Below are 16670 nucleotides of genomic sequence, written 5' to 3'. Positions count from 1 at the left end.
AGTGACAAATGTTATCAGAGGTGAAATTACTTACTATACTAAATTTCTGGATTGTAAACAGGAGTTATATAATTTTCTGATTGCCAATTAATACTATAAAATGTATTTACACATTAAAAAAATAAAAAACAACAAACTTTCTGTTTTGTATCCAACTATGTCTCAGATTATTTACTTCTGACAGTTAAGAATGAGAAATTTCAAAAACAAAAAAAAAATTAACACTATACCTACAATCTTTTCATTTCTTTTCAGAAGACGAAAAAATCTGCATGCAAACTTCCCTTACTGACAAGAACTTTAACATTTCATAAAACACTCTTATTTGGCTCATTAAATAACACCATTAAAAAAGTGTTACATCGTGCTGTCATCTGTCTAACAATTACAGCACAAAGTTATTTCAGGTCCATAGACCACCTAAATTACATCAATTTATTATTATGAATGCAGTCATCTTTCCCTCATGAATACTTACTGATGTTCTCACTGAACCTTCAGCACAAAATAGGAATTGCATTTTTTGTTGCATCTTTGGTGAAAAATGCTAGCCCTACATTTGCATTAATGAGAAGGCCAGTGACATCCTCATCAGTATTTTGTCATTTCATGCATGGCTACTCGCATTCTCTTGTTTCAGGCTTACTAGTTTGAACTCAGGACCTTGTACCAGTATACTTTGCTTAAAGATGATTCAGAAAGCAAAAAATATTTGTTAAGGGCTGGGAAGGTGGCTCAGTGGTAGAGCGCTTGCCTTGCATGCTCGAGGCCCTGGGTTCGATTCCTCAGCACCACATAAGCAAAAAGAAAAAAATCCGGAAGTGGCGCTGTGGCTTAAGTGGTAGAGCACTAGCCTTGAGCTGAAGAGCTGAGGGACAGCGCCCAGGCCCAGAGTTCAGGCCCCATGACCGGACTAAAAAAAAAAAAAAATTTGTTAATAAAACACTTTCTAGATAGACATAGAGATTAGCTCAAAGAACAAGTAGTGTTCACTTAGTAAGGTGTTTTCCTTTTGAAGATAATAAAGAGGCTAAAAAAGTATTATTTCTTAACTGAAGTCCTACTAGAAATCAATAAAAACTCTTCAGCCAACAAGCTGTTAAAATTGGTTTGCTTACGTTCATTCATTAAGCAAATACTCAATAAGTAAGAGTAATAGCCTGACAAGAATCAAACATGTCTTCCTAAAGTGAAAGGGCAGAAAAACTCTACTTAACCTTTCTGTTCAAACAACTAAGTAAGAACTCTTAATCATTCTTTTTTTTTGTTTTTTTGTTTTCTTTTTTTTAAATAATTACAGGCTTGCTCAGAACTAGCAAATCTGTCAACATGTAAGCCAAGATGCAATACATTCAGACATCCAGGAACAACCTGGGAGAGAAAGCAAAGTTACTCATTTTTAACAACTATGTATTTAACCATGAACTCATTACAAAGAAGATACAGTCTTCATCCAATTAGTCTTTTCATTATTGCTGGTTTTGAAAATGGCCAACAATATTCATTAGGTACTGTGCCATTAACATTGCATTCAAAAAAAGAAAACATGGGAAACCAAATTCTTGCTCTCCTACTCTGCTGATAAGCTCTGGTATTGGCCAGGGTATGGTAGTACAAAAAGAGTCTTGTTGTTATATAAAAGGCAATAAACACATCAATTGAATAATGTTCATGAGCAGCCAAGATGAAGAAGATTCCAAAGAGGTTGAGAACCCAGGATAAAGTATGTAAGAAATTCCAGCTTCTTGGTGTATCTATGGAAAAGACAGAAATATCATTTTAAGACTACATTCCTTCCAGTGCTTTTAAGACACATAATTCTTAGGCTAGGCTGTTTAGTATGCTCTTTATATAGGATTTTAGACCCTCCCCAAGCCTCCCCTATAGTTAATTGTCTACCATGTACAGAATTAAAGAGATACTTACATTCTGTGACAAAGAAATTCAGCATTGTTAGGACAACAGTGTGGCCACTGAACATGTAATCTCCACAAGTATGCACGCCAGTCAGGGTCATACCAAAGCCACTCCAAATGGCAAAGGCTCGGTGTAATTTCTCCCATACACTGCCATATATCTATAAAGAAAGCTACAGTTTAGTGTTTCAACCACTAAGGGAGATAAAAGTTTCCCAACATCCATTCCCAGAGAAACTCAAATGAGGAATGACTTAGAAATAATCGAATCAAAAGCAACCAGGGTCCTAATCTAATTAGTCCTAGCCTAATTAATTCCACATTTATTTCAAGAATGAATGGTCAAAATTTGGCTATATCCAGAAAGAAATGTGAGAATTAAGTGGAATCACTGTAATGCAAACTCCTTTATAATAAACAGGTTATTATAACACAAGAATATCTCTAAGTTTTTAGTTCAATATTATTAGAACATTAGTGCTAGACACACTGCATTTTCCAGCATCTCTTGCAGCTAGATGTGGCCAAATTTTGTAATAAGATGTAAGAATAATTATTCAGGATTTCTTTTTTTTATTGTGAAAGAGGGGTTACAATTACATGTGCAAGATAATGAGTACATTTCTTATCAAGCATTGCAGCCTCCTCTTTTGTTTCCCCTTCCCATCCCTTCCCATCCTCCCAACCCCCCCAATTATAAAGGATTTCTCAGAGGAGATTTATAAAGGAATGAGATAATAGCTCAGGAAATCTTTTCTACTATTATGTCTTTCCTTCTTTAGGTCTGTTCCTCAGACATGATAGCTGGAGCTCTAGCAGCTACCCTGGACCACAAGTGGCCTTGAAGATGCAAGCCAATTATTAGGTAGGATAGACTAAAGGTAGAGACTAATAGGTTTCTGATGACTATTCTATAGTTATCATGCTAGGCCTGAACTACCTATATTCAGACTTCATGCTTATTACCAACCAGCCATTTTGAATTTCCAGCTCTCAACTCTTATATATACACTTAAAAAAAAAAACACCAAACATTTTGAGGAAAGGCTTGAGCTCAGAATAGCTTAAGAAGAGGAGGAGAGTTACTTTTTAAAATGGACTCAACAGGCTGGGGGACCGGTGGCTCATGCCTGTAATCTTTGCTACTCAGGAGGCTGAGATCTGAGGATTGCAGTTCAAAACCAGCCCTGGCAGGAAAGTTCATGAGACTCTTATCTCCAAATAACCACTAGAAAACCGGAAACGGCACTATGGATCAAGTGGTAGAGTGCTCGCCTTGAGCTAAAGAGCTCAGGGACCATTGGCCAAACCCAGAGTTCAAGTCCTGCACTGACCAAAAAAAAGGCACTCAACATATAAAAATGTTATGAAAAGCTGCTAAAATTGTATATCCATTTATTATATACAAAGCATACTGATAAATCTTTAATATGCTACTAGACGTAATCTCTGAAAAAGTTCTATAAAGTAATTCAATTTGCAGATGAGCAAACGGCTATCACACAACTAGGAAGTAATAAAGTCAGGACATGCACTTGGGAATCCAATTCCAAAGCCATTTGTCTTTGCTTGGCAGCACTAAGGTTTCAACTCTCAGGGGCTCATACTTATAGACAAGTGTTCTGCCACTTGAGCTACACACAGAACCCTTATTTGCTTTCATTTGTTTTTCAGATAAGAGTCTCATGATTTTGTTAGGCCTGCTTCAGACAACCATTCTACTTCCACTTTCCAATATCTGGGATTACAGGCATGAACCATATCTAACCCCCCCCAAAAGATTCTACTGTGGCTAATACTGCTCCTCTCAAAAACAAAAACAAGCAACAACAACAAAAACAACAACTTTATTAGATGTCATAACCTCATCAGAAATCTCAACTGTTAGGCTGGTGGTGCAACCCAAGTGGCAAAGTGTTTGCCTTGCCCTGAGTTCAGTACCATCACAATCACCATACCATCATGAAAGAGAGAGGGAGGAAAATCTTACTTGCTGATTGTACACTGCTCTGATTTGTTTACCTTTCTGCCTCAGCTGAGTCAGAGAGGTAGCAAATTTATTACTAGAGAAAAAGAAAGTATTAACAAATATATGTCATTTGGTTTTTTCATGACTGCCATAATCAGTATATAAGATGTTACACTTGGGGGGCTGGGAAGATGGCTCAGTGGTAGAGCGCTTGCCTTGCATGTCTGAGGCCCTGGGTTTGATTCCTCAGCACCAATAAGCAAAATGAAAAAAGCCGGAAGTGGCGCTGTGGCTCAAGTGGTAGAGCGCTAGACTTGAGCTGAAGAGCTGAGGGACAGCACTCAGGCCCAGAGTTCAGGCCCCATGTCCAGACCCAAGGAAAAAAAAAAAAAGATGTTATACTTGGAAGTGGCGCTGTGGCTCAAACGGTAGAGCGCTTGCCTTGAGCTGAAGGGCACAGGGATAGCGCCCAAGCCCAGAGTTCAAGCCCCACGACCGACAAAAAAAAAGTGCAAAAAGATGTTACACTTAAGAAAGTAAAAATCATGTAGAGAAGAAACTGTTAGGAAACTATCTCACAAGAACAAGGAACAGTGATATTCAGTAAGTCTCCCATCCTTTTCCATTTAAAATATCTGGTATATTTTTATAGAAAATCAAAAGGGAAAAAAGCAGAATGAATAGGATACTCTAATCAGACAGGCATAGAAATTTGCTTTAGGTATTCCTAAATTTCAGAAAAAGGAATATTGTTGATTCTGTCTTGGTTCTGTGATTTCAAGCAACTTATTAATTACAAAGAAAATTACAGAGTTCAGTTTAAGGAATTTTCATTGCTGGCTGCTATCTCCTTAATTTTCTATTTTTAATGCTTATTGAAAATAATACAGGTCAATAAGTAGGTTATAATATAATCAAAGCAATTAACAGTATTTAGGGCAGATTTGAATAGAAATACCCATATATAAGTGATAATGGAAAAGAGTCACCAGAGACAGAAAAATACTGCTCACACTGTAGAGAAATGGTATCTAATTTACTTTTGTAGCACTTTTCAGCCTTACATATACACCCATCCTTCTCTTTTAGTGGCTGCTCTAAAATTACATCCTTCAGTAACAGGAAAATCTCTTGTTTTGTAGAAGAGTAAAATACCTAACTCCAAATATACTTACTTGGGATATTTGGAACTGGTTATTCAGAGAAATTGCAAACAGAAACATAGGGGAAAAAATCTTTTCTTTGGTAAAAGAATTTTACAGCTATCAGTAAACATAAGCAACATATACACACCAAATTGAGATTTTCTCTGAAGTGAGCCTAGGAAAGACCTTCTAGGAAGACGAGATTGGGGATCTGATACCTATCCCAGACAGAAGGAACCACAGGTGGCATCATGAGATAAACTTTATTTGCGACCACCTTTAGCTGAATGTGGTGGCACATGACTACAAACCCAGCATTCAGTTGTCTGAGGAAAGAAAACAAAGTCAAGGCTAGCCTGGGCTACTCAGAGAGCTCAAGGCCACCCTGAAGTACACAGCAAGACCTTGTCTCAAAACAAAAACAAAACCAAGCATACAAAGATAGCCTTTGATGGTCATGTAGTTCCTCTCTCCTGAACCTCCCTCTAGGGCTGCTTCTCTGAGAACCCCAAGTCTTATTTGCTTTGTGTAATGCAAGATGGGAACTTTAATCATCTGGCAAGTCTCATACTTTGTGATAGCTGATGAGCTTCTGTAAGTCTGTATGACTTTTTCTCCTGTTAGTCTATTGCCAACTTATTTCCTGTTCTAGTCTTACTTTCACTCTGCATACAAGAAATACATTCAAAGCAGATTACATTTAAATATTTTTATTTTTTATTCTTTATTTTTTTACCCTAACCCTAACCCACATTTAAATATTTTTAAAAGACCATAAAATTATCAGATATAATCTTTTATGTATCAGATAGCAGACAAGGAGTGGGAAAATCCATGTGCACAAAATTAATAGCAGTAAAAAACTACTCTACTTTGAGTTTTAGATCAACCTTTGTCAAAGGCTGTTTACAGTTGCTGTTTATATTGTTTACAGTGCTTACAGTGTTTGCCTATTTTCTTTTTTTTTCTTTTTTTGGGTCTGGTCATGGTGCCTGAACTCTGGGCCTGGGCGCTGTCCCTCAGCTCTTCAGCTCAAGGCTAGCGCTCTACCACTTGAGCCACAGCGCCACTTCCGGCTTTTTTCTTTTTTCTTATGTGGTGCTGAGGAATCAAACCCAGGGCCTCAGGCATGCAAGGCAAGCGCTCTACCACTGAGCCATCTTCTCAGCCCCTGCCTATTTTCCTTACAGGGAAAAATAGACATAGCCAAAGAATGGGGTCAATATAAGGTTACACTGTCTTCATGGTAAAATACTAAATGTTGCTCTGAACAGTCTCCTTTAATGTAATATATATTCATGTCTACTTTAACGTAATATATATTTGTGTTTTATACAAAATATTAAAATAACTAGGTCTTACATTTATTTTCTTTCCTAATCTAATTTCAAAAGCAGAGTTTAAATTTCTTCTCTTTTGTGGTTTCAAAAGAATGAGTTTTAGCAAAAGGCCAGAAATGTCTGACAGAGAAGCCTATAGACATATGAGTACCACTCTGATGACCGTTTTTGAATGATAAACTCATTATCAATGTATGTGGAACCCAAAGGAAACATACCTGAAGGCTTAATGTCATTCTTCAGAAAAAAGTCAAATTATTTAGAAATGTGAAAGTATCTTTGTCCAAATAAGTGGCCTAGAAACTCAAATGGGCAATTTAGGAATACATATCACATTTTTTAATGTGCATGCTCTCTAACTCCACAATTTTACTTTCGGTAACTTAAGGAAATATAAAAAGTACAAATGAATGTGGATGTTTACTACAGCATTTCTTATAAGTAGTAAAATTTGAAAAACAACTAAAATGTATGTCATCTAGAGACTGGAAAAAAATATTGCACATCTGTTAAGCTAAATATGGTTACATGCATTTCTTCTGAAAAAAGATACTGACATTATTAAATTAAAAACAAGATACTTAGAACAATGCTGTAATAAAATATTTTAAATGGATCTATCTAGCTAAGCTGGACACTAGTGTCTCACACCTGCAATTCTAGCTACTAAGGGAGGTAAGATCTAGAGGATGTAGGTTTGAAGCCAGCCTAAGAGAAGAAAAGTTGGAGAGACTTCATCTCCAAAAATAGTCTGCCAAAAGCTGGGTGATGGTGGCTCATGTCTATAATCCTAACTACTTAGGAGGTTGAGATCTGAGGATTGTGGTTCAAAGCCAGCTTGGGCAAGAAAATCCGTGAGACTCTTATCTCCAATTAATCACCAGAAAACTGGAAGTAGAACTGTGGCTCAAAGTAGTAGAGCCTTAACATAGAACAAAAGAGCTAAGGGATAGCACCTAGGCCCTGAGTTCAAGCTCCGGGACTGACAGAAAAAAAAAAAAAAGCTGTGTTGGGGGCAGGGCTCATGGCTCAAGTGGTAAGAGTGCCAGCCAAGTAAGCTCAGAGTCTTGAGTTCAAATCCCAGTACCAGCAACAACAAAAAGAAAAAAAAAAGAGGATCTACCTATATAAACTTACATGATCAGTAAGTCTGCTTAATAAATGGTTACCACGTTAATAAAAAAAAGTCTCTATGGCTATACACAATACTGTTAACAGTACTGCTTGTAAAATGAAAAAAACGGATTTTCTTTTTTCTTTTTTCCTTTCTTCCTTTTTTTTTTTTTTTTTTGGTGCCAGTCCTGGGCTTGAACTCTGGCCCTGGTTGCTATCCCTGAGCTTTTTTGCTCAAGGCTAGAGCTCTACCACTTGAGCCACAGCTCCACTTCTGGCCTTTTTTTTTCCTTTGGTGGTTAATTGGAGTTAAGAGTCTCATGGACTTTCCTGATCGGGCTGGCTTCAAACCTCGATCCTCAGGTCTCAGCCTTCTGAGTAGCTACAATTATAGACATGAGCCACCAGTGCTGGGCTTCTTTTCACTTTTTAATGCATACATTTCTATATAATTTGAATTTTTTTTTTTTTTTTGTCGGTCGTGAGGCTTGAACTCTGGGCCTGGGCGCTGTCCCTCAGCTCTTCAGCTCAAGGTGAGCGCTCTACCACTTGAGCTACAGCGCCACTTCCGGTTTTCTGGTGGTTTATTGGAGATAGGAGTCTCACGGTCTTTCCTGCCCGGGCTGGCTTTGAACCGCGATCCTCAGATCTCAGCCTCCTGAGTAGCTAGGATTACAGGCGTGAGCCACCAGCGCCCGGCTTATAATTTGAATTTTTATAGTAAGCTTATAGAACTTTATATTAGTAAAAAAAAAAATTTCCATTTTGACGACAAAACCTCCAAACATCTTTTAAACCTTAAAAAAATTTTTTTTACTTGTCATATTACGCCATCTCCTCTTCCTTTGTGCTCAACCTAAGTATTCCTAACACCTGGAGAAGTTTGTTACCTTTTAGCTCAAGGGTATTATTTTTAGTTCTTGATCTCCTTTGGATTCATAATCTTTCTTAGAGGCACATCAGCTATTTATATTACAGTACAGAAACTGACATCTTATTTTGTCTTTCAAACACCATTGAAACATCAACAAGACTGTTGATATATTCATCTAAATATTTGGGAACTAATACATCAAAGTTTAAACACAATAAATTCTTTTGTTCAAATTTAACCAGTCACAATAAACCATTTCACATATCAAAAACAACTGAGACAGAAGTGAAGGTATGACTCAAGTGGCAAAGGACCAACCAGCCTGATCAAAAAATGAACAAGTGAGGGGCTGGGTTCCAGTCTTGCACAGGCAATCCTAGTTATTCCCAAGGCTGAGATCTGAGGATGGAAGTTAAAATCCAGCCCAATAGAAAGTCCAAGAGACTCCAACCAGCAAAGTGACAGGCAATAGATATGGTTCAAGTGTGAAAAGTGCCAGCTGTGAGAAAAAAAAGGTTCAGGAGAACTACAGGCCCTCATTTCAAGACCCACTGTGTGTACATGTACACACACAGACACACACACACACACACACACACACACACACACAGAGGCATGAGATAAGTTTAAAAACTTTTAAAGTAATTCATAACCTTCTTTTTGTGTTCCCATTAACATAATTTCTCATCTTCTGTTTAACCAGAGACATAATATATCTATAGCACATCACAAGTCACAAAGTACAAAAAATAAAAACTATGATTTTGCATATCCCACAAGGAGTTTAAGTGGAATAAGCTCAAACTACAACATCTAAAAAATGGGAGTGAAGAAGACAATGATGGGACCAGAATAAGTCATACGCAGATGCAAAGATGCTGAGAATAATGAGAAAAGAAAATGTAGGAAAAGGAGATAACAGAAACCTTTTTCTTTAGCTCAAAAGCATAAAACTAATGACCATGGATAGAAATAACACGGGGATAAGTGTCCAGTTTAAGATTGTTACCAGATTATTTCCAAAGGTTTACTAAAGATACTGCAAATACCAGAAAGTATATTTTATAGTAAAAGCATAATCTTAGCACTATTACATATATTGTGCCATCAATTCAAAAAGTAGGTAGCAGGCTACCTTTCCAGTACACTGCAGGTGCTGTCCTGGCACGGAGAGGGAGGTCACAAACATGGTAAAGCAGCGAAGCAAGAATACAGTGCCCATCAGACTACAGAGCCTTCGAAGAAGAATTGACCTGTGAACAAAGTGACCAAAGGGGGAAGATCAGAAGAAACCACACCAAAAACAAAACAAAAAGCGCAGTCATTAAATGCTTGCCTAAAGAGAAAGCAAGCAGAAAAACTACTAGTGTTTTGAAGAGGTCCAGGATGTTAAGAGATAATCAAGCATCATTATCCCACAAAATTCTTCAGTGATAGAAATGTTCTAACTACACTGTCCATTCATAGAGCTGCACTGGCTCTTAAGTACTTAAAATGAGGCTAATATAACTAAGAAATTAAGCTTGAAGTTTTTATTTCATTTTAATTAAATCCAATAGCTGCATGTGGCTAGTGTCTGACATGTTGAATTTAAGTTAGATCCTTTATGGTTAAGTGAATGTAAGTTAAGAGGTAAAATGCTGCTCAGATTTACTGGCTACCTAATACTCAGTTTTCCTAACTTAAACATAAGCTATAAAATAATAAGCCCTTTTTTAAAAAACACCAAGTTTTTTTTGTTGTTATTTTGGGTTTTTTTTGGCCAGTCCTGGGCCTTGAACTCATAGCCTGGGCTCTGTCCTTGAGCCTCTCTACACTCAAGCTAGAGCTTTAACCCCCTGAGGCACAGCGCCACTTCTAGCTTTTTCTGTTTATGTGGTACTGAGAAATCGAACCCAGGGATTCATGTATGCTAGACAAGCACTCTATCACAAGCCACATTCTCAGCCCTAAAAAGCACCAAGTTTTGTTGTTGTTTTTGTCAGTTGTGGAGCTTGAACTCTGGGCCTCAGTGCTGTCCCTCAGCTCTCTCTTCAGCTCAAGGCTAGCACTCTACCACTTGAGTCACAGTGTCACTTCCAGTTTTCTGGTGGTTTATTGGAGATAAGAGTGTCATGGAAGTTTCCTGCCTGGGCTGGCTTTGAACAGTGGTCCTCAGATCTCCTGAGTAGCTAGGATTACAGGCGGGAGCCACAGATGCCCAGCGAAAATACTAAGTTTTATAGTAAGTATATCTGAAAGAAATTGTTGATTATTGTAATTGGGTAATCATGAACTACACGAACTACACATTGAGACTCTCTCTCTTCCTTTCCCCCTCCTCTATTTTTTTTCATAAAAACAATTTCAATTCTACTGCATTTATTGTCACCTGATAATAATGTAAGTTATTAAAACTATATGAACAGTAGTGTCACAATAACAAGGCTCATCACAATAATATAAACAGATGTGTTCATTATTTTCCCAGCAAAGAACACTTTATGTATAGGATTCTTTTTTGTATGTGTTCTGGTCCTGGGGCTAGAACTTAGGACCTAGGCTGTCCCCTGGAGCCTTTTTGCTCAAGGCTAGCCCTCTATTACTTAAACTCTACTTCTAGCTTTTTTTTTTTTTTTTTTTTGCTGGTTGTGGGGCCTGAACTCTGTTCCTCAGCTCTGTTCCTCAGCTCAAGGCTCAAGGCTCGCCCTCTTACCACTTGAGCCACAGCGCTACTTCCAGCTTTTTCTGCTTATGTGGTACTGAGGAATCAAACCCAGGGCCTCATGCATGCAAGGCAAGTACTCTACCACTGAGCCACCTTCCCAGTCTCTACTTCTCGCATTTTTGGTAGTTTATTGACCATAAGAGTCTCCCAGACTTTCTTGTCCCAGATGGCTTTGAACTGCGAGCCTCAAATCTTAGCCTCCTTCGTAGTAGTAGCCTCCTAGGATTACAGGTGGGAGCCACCAACACCCAGCCCAGTTGTTTTTTTGAGTTTGTTTTAGACTGAATTTTGTTTGTATCATCTAACATAAGGTTCATATACCCATCAAAACCAGTAATACAGCCCCCTATCCTCATATTCACTTGTTCACAAAGCTACACCTGAATTCGAAATCTGTTTTTGTAAGATTTAAAGATGAGGTTGATGAGCTGCACCATTTGACCCTGGCTGCAGTATGTTCTTTCTCCTAAATTCAAATGAACTGAGATGTGGGGAGTCTTTTGCTTTTATATGTTTAAAAATGACCCTCCCCATGGGACTGGGAAGGTGGCTCAGTGATAGAGCACTTGCCTTGCATGCCTGAGGCCCTGGGTTCGATTCCTCAGCACCACATAAGAAAAAGCAGGAAGTGGCGCTGTGGCTCAAGTGGTAGAGTGCTAGCCTTGAGCTGAAGAGCTGAGGGACAGTGCCCAGGCCCAGAGTTCAGGCCCCACGACCGGACCCCCCCCCAAAAAAAAAACTGACCCTCCCAGGCCAGGCGCCAGTGGCTCATGCCTGTAATCCTAGCTACTCAGGAGGCTGAGATCTGAGGATCAGGGTTCAAAGCCAGCCCAGGCAGGCAAGTCCATGAGACTTTTTTTTGTTGTTGTTGGTCGTGGGGCTCCATGAGACTCTTATCTCCAATTCACCACCAGAATAAGTGGCACTGTGGCTCAAATGGTAGAATGCTAGCCTTGAGCTGAAGAGTTCAGGGACAGCTCTCAGGCCAAGAGTTCAAGCCCCACAACCAATAAAAATAAGAAATAAAAAAAAAAAATGACCCCAGTGTTGGGAAGGTGGCTCAGTGGTAGAGCGCTTGCCTTGCATGCCTGAGGCCCTGGCTTCGATTCCTCAGCACCACATAAGCAAAAAGAAAAAAGTCAGAAAAAATGACCTGGGGGTTGGGAAGGTGGCTCAGTGGTAGAGCGCTTGCCTTGCATGCCTGAGGCCCTGGGTTCAATTCCTCAGCACCACATAAGCAAAAAGAAAAAAGCCAAAAGTGGTGCTGTGGCTCAAGTGGTAGAGCACTAGCCTTGAGCTGAATAGCTGAGGGACAGAGCCCAAAGTTCAGGCCCCACGGCCGGACCCTCCCCTAAAAAAAAATGACCCTCTCTTATTCAAGAAAAAAGTATTGAGAGTTGGGTGTGGTGACACAAGTCTGTAATCTTAGCATTGGGAGACTGAGGCAAAGGATAAAAAGTTCAAGACCAGCCTGCCCAAAAGAAACTCTGCCTTAAAAACAAAACAAACACATTGAATAAATACTATGTATGTTTCAAATTTTGTGTGTACATCTGGAATGGAGCCCAGCAATCTGCTTTAACAACTCTAGATATGATCTCTTCAGCTCAAGGCTAGCGCTCTACCACTTGAGCCACAGTGCCACTTTTCTTTTTGCTTATGTGGTGCTGAGGAATCGAACCCAGGGCCTCATGCATGCAAGGCAAGTGCTCTACCACCGAACCACCTTCCCAGCCCAAGATATGATTCTTATAATACTAAGACCACAAGTAAAAAATACTTTTTTAACTAAGTAAATATTACTTGTAGTTACCTGGACATTATAATGCTTTGCTGAACCTACTACGGATTCCTATAATGTAAGCTCTTTACTTTAAAAAGTGGGTAGTTTAAATGCACTAAATCTTGCAAGATAACAGAAAACAGTAGTGATACATGTATTTTCTTTTTTTGGTACTGGGGATAGAACCCAGGATGTTGCACTTGCTAAGCAAGCACTTTGCCACTGAGCTACATCCCAACCCTGATACACGTGTTTTCTAACCACCTCTAATTTTAAGCTACCCACAATTTTAAAGAGGACAAAATGGGATAGAAAGGCTCAGTATGGCCTCAAAGCACGACAGAAATAGCTAGCGTCAACCTTTCTGTTCACCTTCAAAGCACTGAAATAGCTGTAGCATAGAATATAACAGCCATCACACAGTTATCTCAGTACCTCCTGGTAAGAACAAAGAACCAAAAACTACAAGTGTCCTTATTCCTTTCCAGAGTTTCAGAGACACTGGACAACACAGAATCACAAACTTTACAGTTCTTTAAAAATTGATCACTATGCCTTGGTTTCTACATAAAGAAATAATTCCCATTAAAGTAGGAAAGGAGACCCCCTCCCCATGTATTTCCCTTATTAAATCAAAAAACTTCCTCTTTATATTCTTTGAGAAAGTGCCAAGAAGCATTCTCCCTATTTACCAACTTCCTATATCATCTGAAACAAATAACACTTCAGATATACATGCTATGCAAAATAATCTCTCTATCTCTCTCTCTCTCTTTCGGCAGTAGTGGGGCTGGAACTCTGGGCCTGTGTGCTGACCCTCAGTTCAGCTCAAGGCTAGCGCTCTACTACTTTTGAGCTATACCGCCACTTCCCTTTTTCTGGTGGTTAATTGGAGATAAGAGTCCCACAGACTTTCCTGCCAGGCTGTCTTTGAACTGCGATCCTCAGATCTCAGCCTCCTGAATAGCTAGGATTACAGGCGTGTGCCACCAGTACCCAACTAATAATCTCTTCTTTTATTTTTTATTTTTATTTATTTATTTTTTGGGTCCGGTCATGGGGCCTGAACTCTGGGCCTGGGTGCTGTCCCTCAGCTCTTCAGCTCAAGGCTAGCGCTCTACCACTTGAGCCACAGCGCCACTTCCAGCTTTTTTCTTTTTGCTTATGTGGTACTGAGGAATCGAAACCAGGGCCTCATGCATGCAAGGCAAGTGCTCTACCACTTAGCCACCTTCTCAGCCCCTAATCTCTTTTTTTAATGGGAATTCTTCAAGCAGAGAACAAAACACTCTTTGGAGGAAATTTCGATCCTACAGAAAGTAACATCATTTCTGAATGTTTCTTTCATAAAAAAAAAAAGAAAAACCACCAAAGAAATGAAAAAAAAAAGAGAGAAAAACTTAAAAGACTATAATCATGGATGACCATTCCAACTCTCACTTTTTGCTGTAAATATACATTCAGAATATTATTAAAGGTATTTGGAGCTGAATACTAACCAAACACCAAACATTTTCCTTTGTCAAAAACTATGTCACATGGGGCTGGAAAGGTGGCTCAGTGGTAGAGCACTTGCCTTGCATGCTTGATGCCCTGGGTTCAATTCCTCAGCACCACATAAGCAAAAAGAAAAAAGCCAGAAATTGCGCTGTGGCTCAAGTGGTAGAGCGCTAGCCTTGAGCTGAAGAGCTTATGGACAACCCCAGGCCCAGAGTTCAGGCCCCAGGACTGGACCCCACAAAAAAAAAAAAACAAAAAACTATGTCACACTGACCAGAAAAGGAAATGAAGCAGTAAAATACAAAGGGAGAGATGGAGTATCATGACTTGAGACAAAAGGGTCAAAACACTTTCAGTCTTTAAGAGTTAAGCGAAGTACCTGTGTTTGTGAAGAAGGAGGACCAGAAGCCAAATATAGCACAGAATCACACCACACACTTCAGTCATCGCAAAGGCCCATGGAATTCTAGGAACACTGAAACACAAAAAAAATTTTTTTGAACTGAATAGATGTTATCTTTTTCAATAAGATACTTTTCTAAAATTGTTCTATGTAACTTTTGCCTCTCTTATGGGAAAGATGTTTGGAAAGCATTGTTTCATAAAGTATCCTATCTATCAGAATATGCTGGTTTTCTTGATTTCCAATCATGGTTTCCTTTAAAAAGTCACAACACTCTTTCCCATTCTGTAGTAAATCTGACTTGGACAGAGTCCACAAAATAATGGGAGAAAGAAAAAGGCCTGTTTTCTGAACAATGTATATTTAGATACCTAACAATGAGGACAACTCTTTTTTTTTTTTTTGTCGGTTATGGGGCTTGAACTCTGGGCTTGGGCGCTGTCCCTCAGCTCTTCAGCTCAAGGCAAGCACTCTACCATTTGAGCCACAGCACCATTTCTGGTTTTCTGGTGGTTAATTGGAGATAAGAGTCCCACAGACTTTCTTGCCCAGCTGGTTTTGAATTGAGATTCTCAGATCTCAGCCTCCTGAGTAGCTAGGATTACAGACATGAGCCACCAGCACCTGGCTCCTAACTCCTTTTGTTTTGGCAGTAATAGGGTCTGAACTTAGGACCTTGAACTTGCTTGGCTATTGCTCTACCATACCATCAGCCTGCTTTTTAGTAGTTATTTTGGAGATGGAATCTTACAGACTTTTCTGACCAAACTGGTTTAAGTCTCAAACTTCTGAATCTCAGACTTCTGAATAGCTAGGATTTATAGGCATGGGCCACCAACATCTGGATCTATTTTTTTTGGGGGGGGGGAGGAGGGATGGGGGATAGTGTTCTTCTAACTTCCCCAGTTGGCCTCAAACTCTGGATCCTGCTGTCTCCAACTTTTGAATAGTTGGGATTACATACATACACCACCACCATGTTGTTGAACTAGACCTTTTTTTATTTCTTTTTTGGTGCCAATACCAGGGCTTTAAATCAGGGCCTCGCATTCTGGCTTGGTTTTCTTTCTTACAGCTGGCACCTAAATACTTTAGCCAACTCCAATCCACTATTTGCTAGTTAACTGGAGACTGAGTCTGGAGAATTTTGCTGCCCAGACTGACTTCAAATCTTGATCCTCTAGAGTTCAAACTCTTGAGTGACTAGGATGTCCAACTAAACTTGAAGTAATTTAAAGGAATCATTATCTGAAAATATCTGTTATGTGAGATAACTACTTTCACAGTAATGAGATAAATTGGCTTTGCTTACAGTCAGAAAATACATTTTTTGTTCTTGTTTTTAACCTACTTTGTCTGTCCTCCCTTAGTTTGCATCTTCTTATCTAATCCACTATGATTACCCACTAGTAAAAGTCAGGTCCAATTTCTTAAGTGAGGGATGGAGAAAGAGAGGAGGAGAAAGAAAGGGAGGAGGGAAGACACAACCTTTGGGTCTGGAAAACACTTTTTTTCTGGTCAGTTCTGGGGCTTGAAGGGTCTGGGCAGTGTCCTTGAGCTTCTTTTGCTCAAGGCTAGCACTCTACCACTTGAGCCACAGTGCCACTTCTAGCCTTTTCTGTTTATGTGGTACTGAGGAGTCAAACCCAGGGCTTCATACATGCTAGGCAAGTACCTTACCACTAAGCCACATTGCCAGCCCAGAAACATTCTCACATGATACCTTAGATGATATTTCTCTCCTTTTCTCTACAAGTCTTTCTGCACTCCAATCTGATTAATTATTGGGACAAGTGAATTGAGCTAACCTTTATTATTTTCCATCTCTTTGTTCTGTGTGCTGAATGATTTCATCAAATCTATATTCTAACTGTCCTGTTGGATTTGAATTTTTCCTTCATTATTTTCTGAAAGCGTTTT

General features: G+C 39.2%; 1 protein-coding gene across 3 annotated transcripts in view; it reads right to left on the bottom strand.

The window, feature by feature from the left end:
• Window positions 1-1400: 1400 nt before the first annotated feature.
• Samd8 (sterile alpha motif domain containing 8) overlaps window positions 1401-16670 on the bottom strand; it is a 62893-nt gene continuing 47623 nt past the window's right edge. For all 3 annotated transcript variants that reach the window (XM_070020653.1, XM_070020651.1, XM_070020652.1), the window contains exons 3-6: window positions 14727-14822; window positions 9493-9610; window positions 1927-2077; window positions 1401-1754 (exon numbers count right to left, since the gene is read on the bottom strand). In XM_070020653.1, the coding sequence (XP_069876754.1) occupies window positions 1450-1754; window positions 1927-2077; window positions 9493-9610; window positions 14727-14822 (670 nt within the window). In that variant the 3' untranslated portion in view covers window positions 1401-1449. The remainder of the gene's footprint in view (window positions 1755-1926; window positions 2078-9492; window positions 9611-14726; window positions 14823-16670) is intronic.

This window comes from Dipodomys merriami, unplaced genomic scaffold (genome assembly GCF_024711535.1).
Source record: "Dipodomys merriami isolate MVZ:Mamm:240054 unplaced genomic scaffold, mDipMer1.0.p SCAF_14, whole genome shotgun sequence".
Taxonomy (NCBI): Eukaryota; Metazoa; Chordata; class Mammalia; order Rodentia; family Heteromyidae; genus Dipodomys; species Dipodomys merriami.
Note: the sequence above shows the minus strand (reverse complement) of the source record. Positions and strands in the feature narration are given on the sequence as shown.